The 21,159-nt window shown below is 45.6% G+C and overlaps 1 protein-coding gene across 2 annotated transcripts in view; it reads right to left on the reverse strand.

The window, feature by feature from the left end:
• The window catches only part of HTT (huntingtin), a 146,002-nt gene that overhangs the window by 56,666 nt on the left and 68,177 nt on the right, over positions 1 to 21,159 (reverse strand). For both annotated transcript variants that reach the window (XM_072737636.1, XM_072737635.1), the window contains 10 exons: positions 20,570 to 20,697; positions 17,513 to 17,623; positions 12,876 to 12,953; positions 12,146 to 12,369; positions 10,873 to 10,951; positions 10,585 to 10,746; positions 8,298 to 8,353; positions 6,908 to 7,056; positions 5,132 to 5,268; positions 2,986 to 3,102 (listed from right to left, as the gene is read on the reverse strand). In XM_072737636.1, coding sequence (XP_072593737.1) covers positions 2,986 to 3,102; positions 5,132 to 5,268; positions 6,908 to 7,056; positions 8,298 to 8,353; positions 10,585 to 10,746; positions 10,873 to 10,951; positions 12,146 to 12,369; positions 12,876 to 12,953; positions 17,513 to 17,623; positions 20,570 to 20,697 — 1,241 coding nt within the window. The remainder of the gene's footprint in view (positions 1 to 2,985; positions 3,103 to 5,131; positions 5,269 to 6,907; positions 7,057 to 8,297; positions 8,354 to 10,584; positions 10,747 to 10,872; positions 10,952 to 12,145; positions 12,370 to 12,875; positions 12,954 to 17,512; positions 17,624 to 20,569; positions 20,698 to 21,159) is intronic.

Here is a 21,159-nt window from a genome sequence, read left to right on the forward strand (position 1 = left end):
TCTGAAAAATCATTATAAATATCTCTTGCTTTTTTCTCTTAAAAATAGAATGAAGAACTCCCAAGACAACAGGTTTTAAAATCTAACATTATTAACGGATGCAAAATATTCCAAGCTAAGGGTCTACCACAATGTTCAACCACTGACTTCCTGATGGGCACTGCTTATCATCAGGAGTGTGCCCATACCCAGTGAACACGTCTGCGGAGATATGCTGTTCCCAGATGCCCAACTGATCACATGGCTTGATTACAGAAGTTCTGATTAAATGATGGATCATGCAGAGCTTCCACACTCTCAAGTCTTCCCCCTGGGCCTGCATCTGTGCCACTAGCTCTGCCTCTTCTGGGTCTTCAGGAGAAGTACACCATGCCCACAGCCAGGGCCAGCCCCAACCCGCTGAGGACAATCCCCTCTGCTTTTGCCCTGACCACTCTTCCTACCTCTGGCTGCCACTTCGCATCTATTCCTTCTCAGAGACTGTTTCTTTCCTATGCCTCTCTCTGAGCCAGGCTTCTACACCTTCCACCCCACCCAAACTGCTCCCCATTGGCCTCCATCTCCTGCTTATTTGCTCAGCCTGTGAACAGCCAAAAGCCAACCTCTCTCTCCTCCACCAAATGCTTTCCTTCCTCAGCTTTAACAATGCCACCCCACCTGTTCTTCCTTCCTCACCTCCTCCACAGGCTCGTCCTCCCCTCTCTGGCCTTTAAGTTCAGAGTTCGGCCTCCTCCTTCCTAGCTACACGGGGTCCCATAGTAACCTCTTCCCATCCCAATGTTCACCTCCTGCCCAGTTTCAACTTGAAAACTACAGATTTGTACATCCAAATGCTTTCCTCAGCCTCCCCAGAGTGCCTCCCAGGTATGTCAGGGGCACATGCCCAGACCAGAATCTCATCTCCTCATCTCCCCAGTACAGTAGACAGATGCCCATCATCATAAGCTTCCTTCCTCACATCTATGTGAAGCCAACAGCAAAGTTTACTGGTTCTGCTTCTACACTGTATGTGGCAGGTGGCTACTGCTTGTCACTTCACTCCCCATCCTGGTGCATGCAACCTCCATGCCTCAGTCAGGTCCCCCTGCTCTGCCCTCACTCCCTCTCTGAGGCTATCCTCAGCTCTCAAATCACACCATGCCACTCCGTTGTACCAAACCCTCTACAGGCTTCCTGAAGTCCTTTATGCTGGCCTGAGAGGCCCTCCATGACCCCTAGACCCTTGCTGCCTTCCCTGATCCCCATGGTCAATTTGCTCCACCCACACGGCCTCTTAAAGTTCTTTGATCCCACTGGGCAGGCTCCCATACCTTAGCATCTCCATTGTTGTTTTCTCTGCCTAGAAAGCTCTTACCTGGGTCAAGTTTACACAAACTTAGCAACGTAGCCCTGCCCTGACATCCCCACCTCTCTTCTCTCCTTGGCCCACCCTCACATCACCTACTGTCATCTGGTGTTTCACACACATCACTAAGTTACTTTTGTTGTCTGTCTCTTCCACCTCCATCCAGCGAAATTGTCATTCCTAGAGGACAGGCATTTCACCAGCTCTGTTCAATTTCGTATCTGCTGCTGGTACTGCAGTGCCCACTACTGCATGGAATGCACACCTGTGCTTAGCCGCTTGGCAGGCACTGTGTGTTTCACACGGTTTCATGATGGCAGGGATCAAGCTGGACATTTACTATGCCTTCCAGCCTTCTAGCTCCACCTGTTTTTGTTTTTTTTTTTTAAGATTTTACTTATTCATTCATGAGACACACACACACACACACACACACACACAGAGGCAGAGACACAGGCAGAGGGAGAAGCAGGCTCCCTGTGGGGAGCCTGATGTGGGACTCAATCCCGGGTCTCCAGGATCAGGCCCTGGGCTGAAGGCAGCACTAAAGCGCTGAGCCACCTGGGCTGCCCTCCATCTGCCTTATATCGTGTACACTATTGACAAATGAAACTGGAACAAAGTTTTTGGAGTACTATTCTAAAGATACAGATCCCTAATCATGATAAAACACCACATTCATCAATTTATGAAAACTGCCATCTATCAATATTACCAGAAGATTCCCTCCCTCTAAAGTAGTTTCTGGATGACAAGTCTGTTAGGAAGCCAGAATGGGGCTGAAGCTGTGAAGACAGTAACTACTACTGCACCATGGCTACACATCTGTATCAACTGCCAAGAGTTACGGACACTGCCTACTACCCAGAGTACTTGCTTCTTTAACTGAGAGAATGAAAATGAACACAGGTATCTGATGACCGCATCTTGAAGCGCTTAATACCTAGAGCTCTGCTAATGGCTGGTGAGGCTTCCTGGAGGGACATCACCGACACTCCCTTGCTTCCCTTGGAGACACCCCCCCCCCCCCAAAACACACATCCCATTTACCAAGGTGCTACTGCACCTGCAACGGGCACAGAGCATCCTGTCCTCTCACACCTGGTGGCAGCCATGGTTCAGAAACTGTGTCGAGTGGCTCCATCCCACATAACACAGCCAGATAACCTCTTTCCACTGCAATTATGGAAACAACTGATCACATGGCTTGATTACAGAAGTTCTGATTAAATGATGGATCATGGTTGATAAGGGAAAACAAACTCCTCAAGATCAAGTAGCAATGTCTGACTGAGCAGGATGAGAGAGGCAGGTCAGCCAGACAGGAAAGGACACAGCTCCAGACTCAACCAGTTCCACACTGGCCCCAGTACTCTCCAGTTGCACACCTCTGGGTGGGTTGGTCTATAGCTCTGAGCCTCAGGCTCTGCTCTTGTGAAGCAGGAGGCAACAGCAACCTGAGAAGGTCACTGAAAATAAATGAAATCCCAGCCCTGTGATCGGCACCGATGAGGATCACAAACTGAATCTGTTTTAATTCAGTGAAATGTCAATTGCAAGTGTTGCCTCCTATAAGAAATTCTGCCAGCTATAAACATGTCCCAGTGACCCCACAGCCACAAGACACACAGGGGACAAACCTGCTGCTTGGCTAACATCGGGAGGATGACATCTGCTATCTGCCGAGACAGTCGCTTCCACTTATCTTCATTCTCCTTGTGGCACTGCTGTAGGACCAGGATGAACATCTCCAGCACCTGCAGGTGTGGGGCAAGGGCAGGTCAGAGCACCTCCTGGCCAGTCATGCTCGCAGAGCACACTGACCCTGGCTCAGCGGGAGGACTCCAGGATACAAACACGATCCCCAAAGAGGGCCTAAAGCACCTGTGCTACCCTGACCCAGGACACGTTAGAAACCAGAAGAAAATGCAAGGGGCACACTCTAATTGCACACTCCTTAGGATCATTTGCCATCATTATGCTTCTACTCCTCTATGGAATTTACAAGATTTTATAATCAGAGAAAAGGCACAAAATGAAAATCAAATTTCTATTAACCTTTGGAAAAATGCAAACACAGCCTGACTAAACTATTCTGCAGATGCCTCCTGACTTTCGCTTACATTAATTTCAAGTCTGTGTTTTTACAAAGCTAATCTACTGAGTAGCATTACTTTCAGAAGAGTTACCCATGGTCGAGCAGGAGTTTATGAGTGATCAGTCCTAGGCAGAGATATCTAAAAGTCTGTTTTAGTAAACAAAGTTTTATCGGCACACAGCCATAACCCTCATGAACACAATGGCTGGGGCAGCTTTTGTCCACAACAGCTGACCTGGGATGCTGCAACTGATGCCCTAGAGCCTGCGAAACTGAAAATACTTATCATCTTCCTGTCAACAAAAACACCTATCAACCTGACCTATTTAAAGCTCAAGGGCTACAAAGAGAGCCATGCCAATCTAAGCCCACTCTCTAAGAAGTCTGTCTGCCCACGCCCTCCACAGCTGCCTCTCAGAGGGAGATCTGTACTCCCTTCCAACTCTCCTCAGCAAAGGCTAGCCAACCCTCTCGGGCCTCTTGAGAAGCAGACAAGAGCTCCTTGGGCCCATGTGGCTGATAGGCCACTCTCCAGGCCTTCCTCCAACCCAGTGTGCTTTGTATTTTTCACTGTAATTATGGGATTTAATTAAACATTACATAGATCAACCAAAACGATAATGTACAAAGAAAGTGTTTCTATGAAAAAGCTTATGACTTTAAGATTCAAAGACAAATAGCTAACAAGAATTACAAAACAGTGAAAGCCAGGTAAGCGCACAAGCTGAACGGCGTCACTGAAGAGGCTAGGTCTCTGCACTGAAGCCACCCCAATCGGCCTGGAATTCCCACTCCTCCTTAAGGAAAACAAATCTACAATCAGCACAGAGGATAAGACCCTGGCTCTACCTCAACATATGGTAAATAGATGTACAAGGTAAAGTCTTTAAATTATTTCATTTTTTTTTTTTAATTTTTATTTATTTATGATAGGAACACAGTGAGAGAGAGAGGCAGAGACACAGGCAGAGGGAGAAGCAGGCTCCATGCACCGGGAGCCCGACGTGGGATTCGATCGCGGCTCTCCAGGATCGCGCCCTGGGCCAAAGGCAGGCGCCAAACCGCTGCGCCACCCAGGGATCCCTTTAAATTATTTCAGATGTGAGTTTATTTTTTAAAAGATTTTACTTCTTTGACAGAGCACAAGCAAGGGAAAGGGCAGAGACATAGCCAGAGGGAGAAACAGACTCCCCACTGAGCAGGGAACCTGATGCAGGACTCGATCCTAGAACCCCAAGATCATGACCGAAAGCCAAAGGCAGATGCTTCACCTACTGAGCCACCCAGGTGCCTCTCAGATGTGAGATTTTTAAAATCTTTTAAAATCTTTTAACCTTTTAAAAGATTAAAAATCTCTTAAAATCTTAAAATCTTTTAAAATCTAGAATTTTAGAATTCTAACATTTTGATGAATGTCAATGAACTGATTTTTGTGTCGTTTTGGAAAAGTGGGTCTTCAACTTATTTACTTCCTTGAATGACCTCGTGACTGTTAGCCAGGTGGCAAATGACCTCCCCACGTGGCTATATGGCTTTAAAGACCAAGCCCTGGCAGGCTTATTCTTCCCTGGCATCTCCCCAGACTGAGAGCTCAGGGTGGCACAAATGATCATCCACTAATTAGCAGACAGGAGGCCTCCCCCTGCAGAGACAATGGGGTGCCAAGGGTTGCCCCAAAGCCTCCTTACCTGATGGTACTGGATGAGTCTCAGTAACATTGACACCACCACCTCTTTTTGGGTTTCAAGCTCTTTTCCTGCATCGGCTTTATTGGTTCCTCTCAGTACAAAGAGATCATGGACTATGGGCTGCAGGGCCGGTATGGCTGCAGTGTAAAAAGGCAGGTTTAGAAGGTATCACACACCATTTATGGGGCAGACAAAGCTTAACACCTCCAAAATATGTCCAAAAAATAAGAAAACCCTAATCCATATATAGCTTATAATAAAGGATAAACTCAGGTTATCAGTGAGTGCTATGGATTATCAGTATATCATCATGGAGACTATAGGTTTTCCTCGCCATGTACTGATAATTTTGTGAAATCTTAAAAAGAAAACTAGGGTGTCTGTGATGTAACATCATTTCTGAAAAAAAGAGACACAAATTCAAAAGTCAAATTCAAACTAAAATCCTTCAACTAACTAAAATAACAACCTCCTATTCTAATGTGTACTCTACTGAAAGATTTACCTGAAAAGATGACAGTGTTCTTCATCAGAAAATATTTAAATTAGATTTCTATGCCCTTTTAAGTAATAACTCACTCTCATTGGATAAAGTCTTTCCCCCAAGTCTTGTCTTTATCCAAAATAGCAAAGTGGATTTCTCAGTCTAACATCACTACTGGGACAAACCAGAAAAAACACCTTTCATTGGGAAGGGTGTGGCCCAATCATGTTGCTGATGTCACTGCAAGTCACTGTCAGCCTAGTGGTATGCGTGCGCGCGCGCACACACGGGCACACGGATCCTCAGTGCCACCCACACACGGCATACTCGCTGGCTGTTCTACAGATGACCAAGCTTTCTATAAAAGTACAAGGGTCTGTACGCCCATTGATTTTCTATCCAAAGATCCTCTAATCTAGGGAGCTTTAGTCATCTCTCTATTGGACATCTGAACCAGACCCCAAATTCCATACGTGGACAAGCGTGAACTTTTGCTGAGGCAGGAATCTCAGCCCTTGTGAGGCCATGGCAAGTTGAGTCCAGTGACTGTGAAAATCAGATGGTGTTCCATGTCTAGTTCTCAACACATTACCTGCTTTACTACAAGCACATGGAACAGAGAATGCTGCACACCACAATACCCTCCTCCCACCTGGGGTCTGCAAAGGTCTTAGGATATACCCTTACCAAAAGCCTCAAAAGCCTACTGATTCCTGACAGTGGAGCCAGAGAGGAGTCAGGAAAATGCTGGGAGGTCAGTTTGAAAAGTTCAAGGATTTACAGTTTATTCTTAAAACCATAACTTCCTTGCACAGGTGGGAGGAGGCAGCTTGAGCATCTGATAACTTTCTGTGCTCAGTAAGGCCTCTATAAATAATCAGGCACAACAGAATTGTCCTGAACCCAGGCCAAACCACTACTTCCAGTACCACTGTGCAACAAACCAAGTGTCCTTAGACAAGCTACATTTTCCAGTTTTGTGTGTTTCATGTAATTCAACAAAAATATTTCTATTAGACTCTACCTATACCTCAGGTCACCTGACTGCTGTGCTTTTCCCCTTAGGAGATTATAAGCTCCTGAGAGTAAAAGGGGGCTCTCTTTTCATAACACTTCTAACCAGTATGCACATGCACACACACTCACAGACACACACACATGCACACACATGCACATATACAGCCTACAAAGCACAGAGCAGCTGTGGATACAGTTGGAAGTTGGTGTAATGAAGACTAACACTGTCCAGCACATCATTACTGACGACCACAGGGAAAGGTTTGTCCCGTTACCATGTGTCACAGCCTTCCTCCCACTGGCCATGATGCCATCACAGAGCTGAATGATTTTAGGAATTCCAATGATCTGTTTTGAATGATAGCGTTCATAAGATAGTAATACCAGGAAGAAAAAGATGTTTGGAATAATTGCCTCTGATTCCCTAGAAACAAAAACATCCATTTAGATACTTCCCTTTAAAATTAAATACTGATCAATATAAACAACATGAAATTACTCATGATTCCAAATTTAGAACAAAAGGGAAAGGGACAGGACGAGGGGGCTGTGGAGCAGCAAGTGAGGAGGGAGAGGGAGAGAGCGAGCAAGGAATGAGGGGACAATGGGGAAGGCTGAGGGAATTTCCCCAGAAAGCCCCCAACACCATGGGATGCCCAGAGGTGCTATCTTCTGAGCTCTTTTTCTGCCCCTTCACTCTTCAGTTGAGGAAACTGAGGCTCAAGGGAGAAAAAGTAACTTGTCTCAAATCAGAGTCAAGATGTCACCTGATTGGAGTAAGAAAGTGCTGGATCTCTAGACCCAGAGGCGCTGAGAACACAGCCTTTTTCACCATGTCTCTCACACTAAGAACAGCTGACCCCCAACAACACGGGTTTGAGTTGCACGGGTCCACTTACACACGGGGTTTTTATAAATACAATATTAGACTGTAAACGTATATTATCTTCCTCATGGTTTTTTTTAGTAACATTTTCTTTTCTCTGGCTCACATTACTGTAGGAATATACACGATATGTAGAACATATGAAATAGGAGATTGTTGACATTGTCTGGAAGGCTTTGGTCAACAACAGACTCCAGTAGTTGGCTTTTTGGGGAGGCACAAGTTTAAGGAAGATTTTGGAGTGTGCAGGGGCGGGCAGCCCCAACCCGTGTCATTCAAGGGTCCACTGCAGTTCAGTGACTGAGGAGATCTCATGTTCAGGAACTACACTGAGATGCCCATAACTGGCACAGGAGAAATGTTAAGGCCTCCCTGTCCGGCAAGGGGAAGCTGCAATACCAATCAGTGAAATGCACAGTAACCATCTCTACTGACGATGGCCACATCTAAAACATGTTTTCTCTAAGAAGCTCAAAAACATCAGTGTCCCAGCAGATTAGACTGCAGTGAGCAGTCTGTCCTCATAATTAAATACTCTGAAATGTGAATGAAAACTGACAAGTGTAATTCCAGACACAGCTATTTCTAAATGATCTTGAGACACTTACCAATTTTTAAGAGAAACAAAAACACACAGCATGTTAATCAGAGTTCCACCTAAAAAAATATCTAGCAAAAATGCTTAACAATCCTTTAAAGTAAATATTCATCTTAATAATCTAAATCATACATAAATATGTAATAAGGACAAAAAATCTAAAATAACAAAATGCTATTACCTGAACTGGCCTACTTCAATGTACTCAAACTGCTTCAGCACAAATCCAATAAACACCTACAAGCAGGAAAATAAAATTTTTCGACATCAGTAAAGTGTACAAACTAGGTTACTTTTCTACTTATTTGTGTAAATCTTTAACCAGGTTCCTGACAGTAGGTAAACTTGTTTGTACACAAGAACTCAGATGTATTCTTCCAGACTAGATAATTCAAGATACTTCCACAAATCCCCTTAAGAACATTTACTAAACGATGGGGTGGACACTATGGAAAAATAGATCACACCCTCCAGAAGACCAAGCAGTACCAAAAATACACATGTGGGGGCCGGGCTTGTTCCAGCTCTCACACACTGAGCAGCACGGATGCCCTGAAACTTGAATCTGGCTTAATAAGAAGATACACACGTCAGTCCGCCTTCCCCTACACCCCGATATTCAAAGAAGCGATGCAGGGGGCTGGTGCCTGACAGGAAAGGGACCCTGAGGACAAAGAGCACGGCATTTCAGGACTGGATTAGAGCCAGTTTCATGTCCAACTCTTCAAGCACCTGCACCCTCTCAACCTCATGCCAGGAACTTTACCTACCCATTGTTTGCTCCCAGCCCTTGGGCCTGATGCAGACAGAGCAGATACTCAACAAATCATGATCTGGATTGAATTAAATGGTCTGCCCGGTCTCATTTTCTACTGTCATCATACTGAAACCCTCAGGACTGGGGATAAAGGGCACTGAGTGATAAAAGCAAATCCAAACAAATGTGAGGCCAGAGCACTTGCAGTAAGAAAAAGCCAACACCACCCCATAAAAGGAGGCTGGAAACTGACTCCACTGGAGTGTGGCCCAGGTGCACTGCAGAAACAAGCACAGCATGGAGGAGCTCTGAGGCCGGCCCCTCTCCCTAAGAGTCAGTTGGAGATTTTAGGAAGATAGATGAAAGCAACAAAGGTTACACTATTTCTGAAAAGAGAGTCTATGGAGAAGGACTAAAGAGAGAATGTGATCCAACTAGAGACAGCCCAGAGAGAGCAGCCTCTCACTTCAGCAGGAGAAAGCCTGGTTCTGCCTGTAAGGAGTCATAACCATATGCTAAGGAGATGGTGGGGTGCAGTCCTGGATGGAGTTGATGGCTCTGTATTCCTAGAGCAGCCCTCACTATGGGCCCAGGCTTCTGCCCAGAAGACCCCCAGATCCCCTTATTGCTCAAGCCCCTGTCAGTATGCACCTGCTTCCCTCTGGGTCAGCACCGCCCGAGGCTTCAGGTGAGGATTCTCCCCCACTGAGACCCCTGTGTCAGAGGAAAGGGGGTAATGTCCCCAACCATCCCCAAGTGAGCATCTTCCCCATGGAAGGGGGTGGCCCTTTCAGACGATGTGCTTCTGATAATTTAGCAGAAGGAGGATTACTCCAAACATCAGCCACCATGAAGTAGCTTCAAGCTCTCCATCAGAAGACAGCCTCCCAATACCGCTGGTGGGAAGATGAGCAATTTCTCTAGGAAGTCCCTTTAAGGAGAACACTGGTGCCAATGGTAACTACAGACAATGCAGATAACTGCATGTACACCAATGTCTACAAAACATTTCCCACCTCACCTGGGAAAGGAGCCCAAGATCATGGCCCAGCAATGACAGTCACATTTCCATGACCTAAAGGCAACTTTATCTGTAGCGAACTTAGCTGGCATGACTCCTGTTTTCAGAGAGTTTGCGTCCCTAGGGGCGAGGACTCCAGAAGCTCTTCTCCACAGTAGCCACACCAGGAAGGCTAGGCAGCTGAGTCCCACTTGTTGAGGGAGTGTCAAAACCGTGCTGGTCAGACAGGCACTAAGAGGGCCTCTAACACAGCACCAGCTACTGTTCCCTTAGACCACATTCCCTTTTACAGACACATGCTGACGTCAGCTTGTTTGAAACTGGATGCCATAATTGTTAATCTGTTCAGAATAAATCCCCGCATTCTGTAAAAACACCCCCACCAACAATTAAGTCTTAATTGTATCTTACAATTGCAATACACTAATTTTGGGGTGGGGAGGGTGAGTGAACAGGAAGAACTGGCACACGAGTAAAGGTCACCCCAAACACAGCCCTACCCAGGCGGACAGTATGTGGGGCGTGTGCACCAGGTCTGGGCATCACCCAGTGCATGAAGTAGGGGAGAGGCAGCGACTGGTGCAGCAACAGCAAAGCTGCACATTTCCCGAAGGTGGGCTTCAGGGTCTCACACGTAACCTTTACTGAATTAGGAAGAGCAGTGGAAGACGAAAGCTGAAAGTGACAAACCTGATCGGAGTCCAGAAGACAGTAATTGACCCGTAACTGAACCAGCTGTGCCAGCAAGTCTAAAACCTGCCTCTGCAGCTGCACAGACGTTGTGGTTGTGTACTGTTTTAAAGCTTTTATAACCAGAGGCTCGAACAAACGTATGTGATTATGAATAGCATTCTACGGGGGAGAAAAAAAGAACAAATTCATGAGTTAGCCTTCAACTGAAAACTTCAAGCAGCCGACCTGGCAAGTGCTGGGCTTGATCTGTGCTTCTAGCATGGGAACCTGCCACTTCCCACTCACCTTATCTGCACGGTTCTTAGTGGCACTCGTGAGGTTGGTCTTCAACTGCGTAGACACCTTCTGAAGCACATCAAACCACCTGCCAGATGGGAAAAAGCAAGTGAAGAATGGCTCTAGGTCCTCTCCTGCATTCCCGGCCACCCTCCAAGTCAGGGAGAGCCTGGGTGACCACGTGCACGGCGGCATCCACCCCTCTAACAGACGGCCAGGCTACCTCAAGACCACAGTGGGCCAGGAGCCCCAAGCCTTGTCTCGGGTAGCAGGCGCTTGGAGAGAGCTTGCCTGGTGCAGGAAACCCACCACCACCCATCCCAGGCTGCAGTGAGGCCAGAAGGGGGACGCCACTTGAAAGATTCAGTGACTCAGAAGATCTCACTTGATTTTCTTGGAAAAAAATATCTTTAAATATTCACGTTAATTATACACTTTCAAGAAATTCATACAAAATTAGATGATAGTAACACACACATGCTTCCTTACTTTTTTACTTACACCCCATAGTATTAACAAGGTATCAAAAAGATTTATTCCCAAGAACTGGATATATAGGGAGTACAGCACCAATGAAAAGCCCAGAATAAGGACATTTTCCTTGGTTTCTAACTCTAGTATGTTCAGTGTAGCTGTTTTATCACTCCATATGTCAGAAGAAAAACAAAGAATTCTCTTGTTACTATACCAAGTAGCAACCCAAATATCTGCTAATAATCATGGTAATTTAAACAACAGCTACTATACTCCAGGCATCAAAAACACAACCATAAATTTAAATGAAGATTTTAGCCACAAGGTTATAAAACACCAAGTGCTGCTATAGGACTCTTCTATGCCCTTCAAACACCTTTAGGTGCCACGTGGAGGCTGTGCTTTCACCTTAGTGTAGACCTGAGAGGTGCCGCCCCGCCACGGTCCCTGCAGGCAAAGGTGGTTTGTGAGCACTGGGAATGGGTGGCTGCCTGCTCTCAGCTGCCAGCCCGTCCCACTCCATGATCGGGACACAGTCTGGCTGCCTCACAGTGAGTGTGCCTAGTGTCCTGCTCCTGCCCAGCACCGTCCCCACAGGCCATCTTACTCACTGAACCACACACTACTTTGAGGGCAGGGCCATGCCTACAGCATCTTGGTAACAATCATACTTTCCAAAGTTCTTGGGCATAGCAGAGTATGAAAAGATCATGGCTAATTTATGTGTTACTTTTTATAAACTATTTACCGCTCTGTCTACCAAAGATGCCTCCATGACACTACCGCCTGGCCAGGATGGGAAGGTTACCCTGAGGTGCCGTAGTCCTGCTCCGTCTGCACCATGGTCCTCAAGCTGGCATCGGCTAAGGCCTGGGTGAAGTGGGTGTATGGAGCCATGAAACAGTAATGATACAAGCCTGGCCTCACGCTGGACGAGCCCAGACGCTGTGCTCGGCCTTGAGACTTGCTGGGGTTGGAAGATAAGCCATCAAACTGGGAGGCCAAGTTTGTCCCAAAGAGAGTCTTCAACAACTAGAGTGAAAGAATTGAAGCCATCAGCATCTGACTTAATACAGCATGAACAACACACAGAGAGTGTCCCAGGCAGATTATCAACCTAGCTAAAACTAATAGGGCATGTTAGCAAAAATTCAGACTGAAAATCTTGCTGAGAATCATTAAGACTGCCATTAAGATGGTATGAGACAGCTGTTGTGAAGGGTGATGTAAGTCATAAAGAAGTCATAAAGTTGGAGCCTCAACTTTCTCTGTGATTCTCAATGAGGTCCAGTTTTCCGAACAAAATCCTGGAGGGATACTAAGCAGTTCGTAGAGTCCAGCTGCCGTCTCCAGTGATGGGCCTCCTCCTCCCACAGGGGAGTAGGAAAGGGACCTGTCTGCCCAATAATAGAGAAGCCAACAGGGACGAGTGCTGCCAGACATGTCCCTAGCCACCACCTTCTCAGTGACAAGTAGCATTACGCCCTCTTGCCCAGAGCTGGGGCTTTAAAGGACAGGACAGGAAAGGACTTTCTCACCTGTTGAACACAAACAGTTGCCATCACTGGTTCTCGACTGAAACAGGATTTCAGATACCCTAGGATCTCCTCCACACACTGCAAAAGAGTATATATAATAAGACATTGAAGCAAACAACTCACAGAGGGCTTGTTACGGCTGTGAGCCCTACATAGACATCAAAGACATGAGGCAGCTTCTGCGTAAACCATGAGCGTCAGTCCACACAAGAGGAAACTTGCAGTCTATCGATGCGGACAAAGTCAGCAGAAACCAAGGACATCCAAGGAGCTCCTCCCTCCAGCCTTTCCATCGTGCATTACCATCGCTCACTCATCCGCTCGCCTGCTCAGAAACTATTCACCAAGTATCTACTCTCCCTGCGTTTAAGACAGGAATCCAGAGTGTACAGAGGAGTCAGAAGCCCTATAGATGTCCACCTGAACATAAGATATGTGCATTCTGTGTGACTTACTACAAAACATCCTACAAGTGTCTTACAGCAATTTGCAATGAAATGGCTGCCTTCACATGACTGCTCTCACAAACTACTTTTACTACTCTAAAAAATGAGATCCAAGGCAGCCAATGTCTTTGTGGGGTGTTGAGAAGGATGAAGACACGAACTGTCAGGATCCTGCCAGTCCAGGCACTCAGCACTAATGGCATGACACCTCAGCACCTACCAGGTCGCCAGCCACTGCTTCTATCAGCAGGGCTGGAATTCACACCAACTAGATTGAAAATGCCTCTCATGAAACTTGTTTGGGACAATTTCCTGTACTAAAAAACAACAGACTTTTGTTGGTTTCAAATAGTATTGGACCACATATTTTTAATATTCTGATTTACTCAAATTAGACTCTTAACCATTCAACGTTGTATTCTGCAGGGCTGAATTTGTTACATGGTGCTTTTTGGTTTTACTAGCCCATAGCTGGTATCTAATAAATATCAACTGAAAGAATTACAACTAGAGCTTTCAGATCACAGTTTGTCTAGCAAAGGACCATATCTCCTAACAAATAGGCATGGAGTACTTGGTGGCACCAAACACCACAACAGGCAATAAAAACTGCTGAGGAAGGATGTCATGGTAGCCTCAGAGAGCACGTCCCAGTACAGGCACCAACATGCAGTGTAATACAGACAGACTTCTATTTCTGGTGAAACGGGGCAAGGGATCCATTTATACCTTCCATCCAAACAACTAAAAGCAGCATCAGATAGAGGGCAATGGCAGTGACCAGATGCCCAACAGCAGGGACTGAAGGACAGCAACCCCTGGGGGCAGGAACAAAAGCAGCAAGCCCCACGCTGTGCTGCCTGATGAGAGTTCCCAGGTAGGAGGAAGAGAGGCAACACAGTCCAGGGACCCCAAGTCAGGAGGAGCCGTGAGTCCAGGGAAACTGAAGCAGCGAGGGTTCTGAGGGCAGCCCGCCAGCCAGACAACTGCCCAGAGAGGGCTCTGGAGAGACGGGGTAGGGGGGTCAGCAGGGAACTAGTCAACATGCTTTGTGAGGAAACCCCCCGAGGCCAGGGGAGAATCACCAGAAAGGGTTACAGGGTAGTGCCTGGCACCCACAAAGGGCTAAGGAGAAGAACTGTTCTCCCCAAACCGAGAAGAACAGGACCTCATGGGGCACCCTGCCTCTGTGGTGGGACTAAAATTAGCCCCAGATTGAGCAGTGCTCCAGCCCACCTAACATCACAAATCCAAGGACCAATCTCCACACAATATAACCTACCTCAGAATAAAGCTCAAAAAGATTTACAGGAGTACAAAAATGCCTAGCACCCAACATTTCATAATGCCTGGCATCCAATCAAAGATTAGCAGGCACACAGAGACAGCAATACATGATCTATAATGAGTATAATCAACCAGTCAAAAATAACTTAGAACAGATTTTAGAATTAGCAGAGAATGACATTAAAAGTCATTATGACAATATTCTATGTGCCCAAAAACTTAGAGACACAGGAGATGGAAAAAAAGACCCAAATCAGACTTTTAGAGATAAACCACCATGTTGGTGATGAAAGTACATGAGATGGGATCAGAGCTCAGATGCTGCAGAGGGTGAGACTTGAAAGCCTGCAGATACAGCGATGGAGCTCCACAGATGCAATACAGGCAAAAAAACAGTAAGAATGCTGACAAAAACCTCAGTGAGCCGCATACAGGACAATTGTAAGCATTCAAATATTCAGAGAATTAGAATCCACTTAGAAGAGAAGAAAAAGCAGTGGGCAGGACCAGAAAAGATATTTCAAGAAATCATGGACCCAAGTTCCCAAACTTCAGGAAAACAATAAAGCCAGAGATCTTGATTCAACAAATCCAAGCACAAAAAACCTAAGGAAGTTACACTGAGGTACATCAAAATCAAATCACTCCAAACCAATAAAGTGTCCAGAAGCCAGAGAAAATATAATAACATGGAGAGAAATTAGGGGTTACACAGAAAACGTGTACAAAATAATGCCCAAAGAAAATCCCGACACCCAGATAGGAGCATGTAATACACTCCAGTCACATAACGATGGGGTAAACAAGGTCTAGGAAAGAGGAAAAATAAGAGGATTCTTTGTCAAGGATGTAAAATTAGGATTATTTTTCATCCACAGTGTTAATACTTAGAAGAATGAAAGAAAACAACTGTATTTTTAATCCTAAATTATTCTTTTGCTTCACCTTCTATTATAATCAGATAAACTCACAGAAATTCGAGGAAAAGCTGCCTGTACATTCTGCAGGTCGTACTCTTGCTCCCAAGCTGTGTGTGTGGCTCAGGCCCCTAGTGCCCGAGGCGGCAACTCTGCATCTTGTGGCGGCTGTTTGTGGATCTACGGTCTGATCTTGCCACCTGGGCTTCTGGACATGCTTCCCCCCAGCTGAGCAGTGCATCTAGCAGGACGGGGTCCCAGCCCTGCCCACACAGTGATCAGCCCAGGAGTCTGTCTGCTCACACATGGCCAGTGGCCAAGTGCAAAGAAAATCTGGGGCTGGGGGGAGGGGGGGGGTCCGGTACTCCTACCAACAGCCTCATCGAAAAGACCAGGAAGGAAGATTCAGCAGTTAAGCAGAAGAGGCTCCCAGAGCACCAATAAGGGGATCCAGGAAAAGCAAAAACTGCCACTAAAACAGGCTTTTGTCACCAAAGAGCAAAACAGATCAACTCAGAGCACAGACAGTACAGGGGAGCAAACTATCTTTATCTGTAGACAAAGCTAAAGGGCAAGAGGCTTTGGCATCCAGTCACACCTGCCCCAGACACAAGGGGCCTCAGAGCTGAAGTTACCACACACACTCCTTGAAAGAAGAAAAAGAAATATAAGCATATCCCTGTTTTCAGGAATATCAAGATCCCCTACTGCCAACCTTCATCAGACTGTGACTTGTTAATTATTTCCTTTCATGTATTGGGATAAATGCACCATTGGATGAATTCCCTGGCTACCACTGCAGAATAACTATTTCTATGTGGCAGTCATAATAAAAGGATAAAAAGAAAAAAGGAATCATGCTCCTAGAAAATGAGAAAATACAAAAACTACAGTCATCTGAATTCCAAGAAAAAGGAAAATGTTATTATTTTTAAAATCCCATTTGGTTTTTATTCCAGTATATCTAACATTCAAGGTTAAAATGTGTTATGTTTCTCATTTTGCTAAAACATGTTATATGCACCCAGCCCACAGGCCACAAGGCCTATTGGTAAGAGAGAGGAAAAGCCATGGGTCGCCAGGACCGATGACTGTAAGGGGAGAGAGTGCCGAGCATGCAGAGGCACAGCCTGGGCAGGGTGGCTGGTGAGGTCTCACCGAGAAGGCCATACTAGAAACAGCTCTGACCAGTTTCACTGTGAGGGACAACTGACCCTCAATCAGAACAGGACACCATCTAGCCAGTAAAAAACATGCATGCACTACACAGACGTGAAAAAAGCATAGGAAAGAATTGAAAAGAAACCGTATATGATTGTATCATATACAATCACAAAAACCAGGTTTTTATGAGTCAAAAGAAAGATTCAGAGAAATAAAAACAAATGAACTTCATGAGCATACCATACTTCACTTGCCAGAGAGACATGTTTAAGTGGGAGCTACCCACGGCTCCCTCTGCAACCCAGCAGAAAGTAAGATGGCCCTGGAGCCAGCAGGTGGACACACGGTCAAGTGACTGGAGGGAAGAGGTACCTACAGGCCCCGGGATGTGGGCACCTGAGATGGGAATGCACTTGAACTCTCCATGTGTCTGAGTACTTCCTTATAAGATGAGGGGGAGGGCATTCAGGGTGTGGAGCGACCCCAGCTCTGCTGCTTCCCACAGCACCAAAGGAGCCAGCCATGCACCCTCACTCAGTCTGTTGTCACCCTTTCTGCCTGTGAAGATCAAATTAGAAAACAAAGGACTGTCACCAGTTTAAACCCACTAATATTCTAGAATAAACTGGGCCTAAGCTAATATACAGAAAAGCACTGAAAAGAGGACAGAGGTAGAACACCCCTAATCTGAGGCTAAGACCAGTATCAGAGTCAAGAGCTAATGCAGCAGCTACCACCTTCTGAACATGCCTGGACTTTGGGGTTCCAGTCCCACAGGCCCTCATGTCAGGTACAGCTCAATGACAAGAAATGAAACACACACCTTTCCGATGTCCTGCAGCGTGGCCAGCTCCAGGATCTGAGAGAGAACATCCAAGGCAGAGCGCAGAAAGCCCCCAAACTTTTCAGTGCTGTTCTGAAGATCCAAGGTAACCTTGGGAAGGTGAGGAAAAGAACACAGGATTACTTATACCATCCCACCTGTCATCTGCAAAAGACACGTGCTGTCTGCATGGCGAGAGATGTCCCACTATGCAACTCTTACACACTCACAATGTGGGCTATTTGTTTGCTTTAAGCACTGAGAAAATGCCTCAGGGAAGAAACTACCCTTCCAGGTCGCTATATCAAACCATCATCTTTCAGAGGCATCTTTCAACTTACATTGATACTATTGAAAGAATCAATTTCTGACCTTCTAGGAGATTAAAAACGTAAATGTCCATTATAACCAGTATCTGGTAAACAGCATATCAAAAACTATAAAATATTCATCTTGTTCCACATACATTCCCAAGGAATCATCATCAAATCCAGAAACTGTCTTTCAGTCAGGCTACAGCAAAATACTAAATTCATCTTAAGGAGGATTAAGTTATGATTCTAAAGGGCCCAGCTGAATAAAACTATCCAAGTCTTCCACTTAACGGACTGAGAGGTCAGGTCCGAAAATATAATATGAAAGAACAAAAGCAAGAAAGAGAGATCAACTACGAAAATAAAACTGGTAGAAACCCTGTAAAACGCTACAGCAGAAAAAGGAATCTGTTAGGTAAGATCAAATCAGTCACCCCGTGATGAAAGAGAAAGCACTCTCTGGGCCACAAGATGACCACCAGGCAGGCCCAAGTGTTGTGGCTGCTCGTGTCACCATGAGGCGGCTTCCAACAGGCTGAGGAAGGCTAAGTAGGGCCTTGGGGACAGATGACTCCATGCAGCTATGTCCCACAGAGATAGGAGGGAAGAGGCTCACCTCCAGCAGGCACAGCAGGACGAGGGGGCAAGGATGTACACAGAGGAAGGCCCATCTTGAAGAACAGAGGGCACAGGTAAGAACCAGGGCCTCGGCTCAGAGGGGAGCTGAGAGCGGAGCCAGAGTGGAGGGCCATGCACAAGGCAGCTCAGGAGAAGAAATGAAGGAGATAGATGGTGTGACAGATCTCACATGTGCCAGACACTCCAAATACACCAACCAGGTGGGCATCTGGGATATGGGGGGGGGGGGGGGGCACAGTGCACAGGGTACAGCGTGGAGCCCAGTACATCCTGGAGGGGAAATGATAAAGATGGAGCAGATGCCAGGAGCATCAACAGGGCCCAGGATGGGGGTTGGGAACAGGCAGGAAAAAAAAGAAAACTTTCTCTGTGTGGGATTTCCAACATGCCCCCTGCTATCTGAGTGGGTGACATGAGAAACATAGGCTACAAAGAGCCTCTGAATCTTCTGCAAAATGTGGCTGAAGACTCTTATCTTTCAAATTTATCAATAACCTTCAGAAAAGAAGCGAGATAAGGTTTATAAATGCTTTTCAAAACAACTGAGAAATACTTATCAGTAACAAAAGATAAGAATCTGGAGATACATTTATCAACAAATGCACAAGATCTATGTGAAATAATACTCAAAAATTCTTCTTAAAATTCTTTGGATTTTATGTAAACCTGAGCACATACAAGAAGGTTTCAATAAACAAAAAGGCACCCACACTCTGGATAGGTGGATTTATTTTTTTTTAAGATTTTATTTATTTATTCATGAGAGACACAGAGAGAGGTGCAGAGACACAGGCAGCGGGAGAGCCTAACATGGGACTCGATCCCAGGTCTCCAGGATCAAGGCAGTGCTAAACTGCTGAGCCACCAGGGCTGCCCTGGATAGGTGGATTTAACACCTAAGGTATCAGTTCTCCCTGAACGAACCTACAAATTTAACATGATCCCAGTGGAAATATTCTCAGGATTCTTTAGAACTAGATTAGCTTACTCTAGAGTGTACACATGCAAAAATAAATAAGAAAGAATATCAAGAAAAAGTTTTAAAGCAGGATAAGGGAATTGACCACGTCAAAAACATACCATGGGGATGGGCAGTGAAATGAGGAGAATACTTGATGGGATGAGTAATGGGTGTTATACTATATGTTGGCAAACTGAATTTAAATTTTAAAAAACGCAAAAAAAAACCAAAACGTACCACGGAGCTACATTATCCGCATGTGTGCTTCTAACAGATGAACAGGTGGGCAGATGGAAAGACTCTAGTCCCCAAACAGTAAATGAAATACAAACCCACAAGATTTTAGTATCTGGGTTGTATAAAGGTTGTATTTCAGATCAATTAGTGCAGAAAAATGGATTATCTGGGAAATAGTGCCAGGAAAATCCAGCAGGCAGGTAAGCAACAAAAAGCCCTAAGAGAAGCCATGGGAGATTTTTCCTTAATCATCTCAGAGTGATGAAGCCCAAAGTACAAAATGCACCTGTGCAGAAATGTCAACAGAACACACTGCCCTCCTTCCAGAAACCTGGTCGTGAGGTTGGCCCGGGGGGGGTATCTGCGTACTTGGCCAGTTGACAATTCCTTATGCTGATGTGAAACCTTCCCTGCTAGGGCGGCTCCCCATGCCTGGACTCTCTGAATGAACCTCATGTTTGAGGCTGCACATCTGTATTCCTCTGCGAGTCTAGGGTTTTGCTTCATGTCAGGCAGAGGAAGCTCCGTAGCTGGGGGACAAGTGTGCTCTGTCTGGTCCTCATGGGAGACAGAACACAAGAAGCCTGCGCACAGATTCCTGCACACTGCACCCAAGTGTCCTTCCTACATGGCGATAAAGAATCCCAGCTATGAGAATGACTAAACGCCGAAGCCCATGAATCCTGCCAGTGAATCCCTGAACATGGGGGTGGCCTGGGGAAGCCCAGACACACCACCAATAAACTAGAGAGATCGTTTCTCCAATTTTCATATGATGAAAGCTACCCTAAACAAAGCTGAAAGACAAACCTTATGTGTATGTACACAAGCTACAAATCTTAAGAAAAACATCCATACTCAGTCAGAAATTTGTGTCTGTGCATATTTTTACAAAAGGACCAGTACCTTATAGTTGGCGTGAGTAGCTTTCAGGACATCGTGCAATTTGAGATATGAAGGAAGGTGACAGAAACTCCCCAATGACGAGGACTTATTTGCTGTAACAGGTCCTGGGGCATCAGATTGTCGAGAGGCTTTAAAACACATACAAAATACACTTTCAGCCCAAAAGCAGACATTTGCCAAATTTAAAAGAAATGATTTGCAATGATGGATTTTTAAAGATATTCTAATAGAATAAAATTCAATTTTTTACTGACTTTTTAATTAGAATAAGAAACTGACTAAAAAACAAACAGAATCGGAGTATCTCTCCAAAAACAATAAAATGAGAAAGAGAAATAGCAGTGTAATGCTATTGTTTGTGATAGCCTAGCTGCCTGTATGCCCCTCAGAGGAGCTCCTCAGCTCATTGGTGCCTCCAGCCCCTCACCCAGCCTCACATAGGTTCCCAGCCACTTGCAGGGCTGAGCCCAGGTCAACATGGACCAGCGGCACCATACGCCAGCAACATGCCTGAACACTGGAAAGGGCACACACGCTATTATGAAACCAGTATTAAATATTAAAATGTCAACCAGTAAATAAAACTATTC

The sequence above is a fragment of the Vulpes vulpes genome, chromosome 14, assembly GCF_048418805.1.
Source record: "Vulpes vulpes isolate BD-2025 chromosome 14, VulVul3, whole genome shotgun sequence".
Classification (NCBI taxonomy): domain Eukaryota; kingdom Metazoa; phylum Chordata; class Mammalia; order Carnivora; family Canidae; genus Vulpes; species Vulpes vulpes.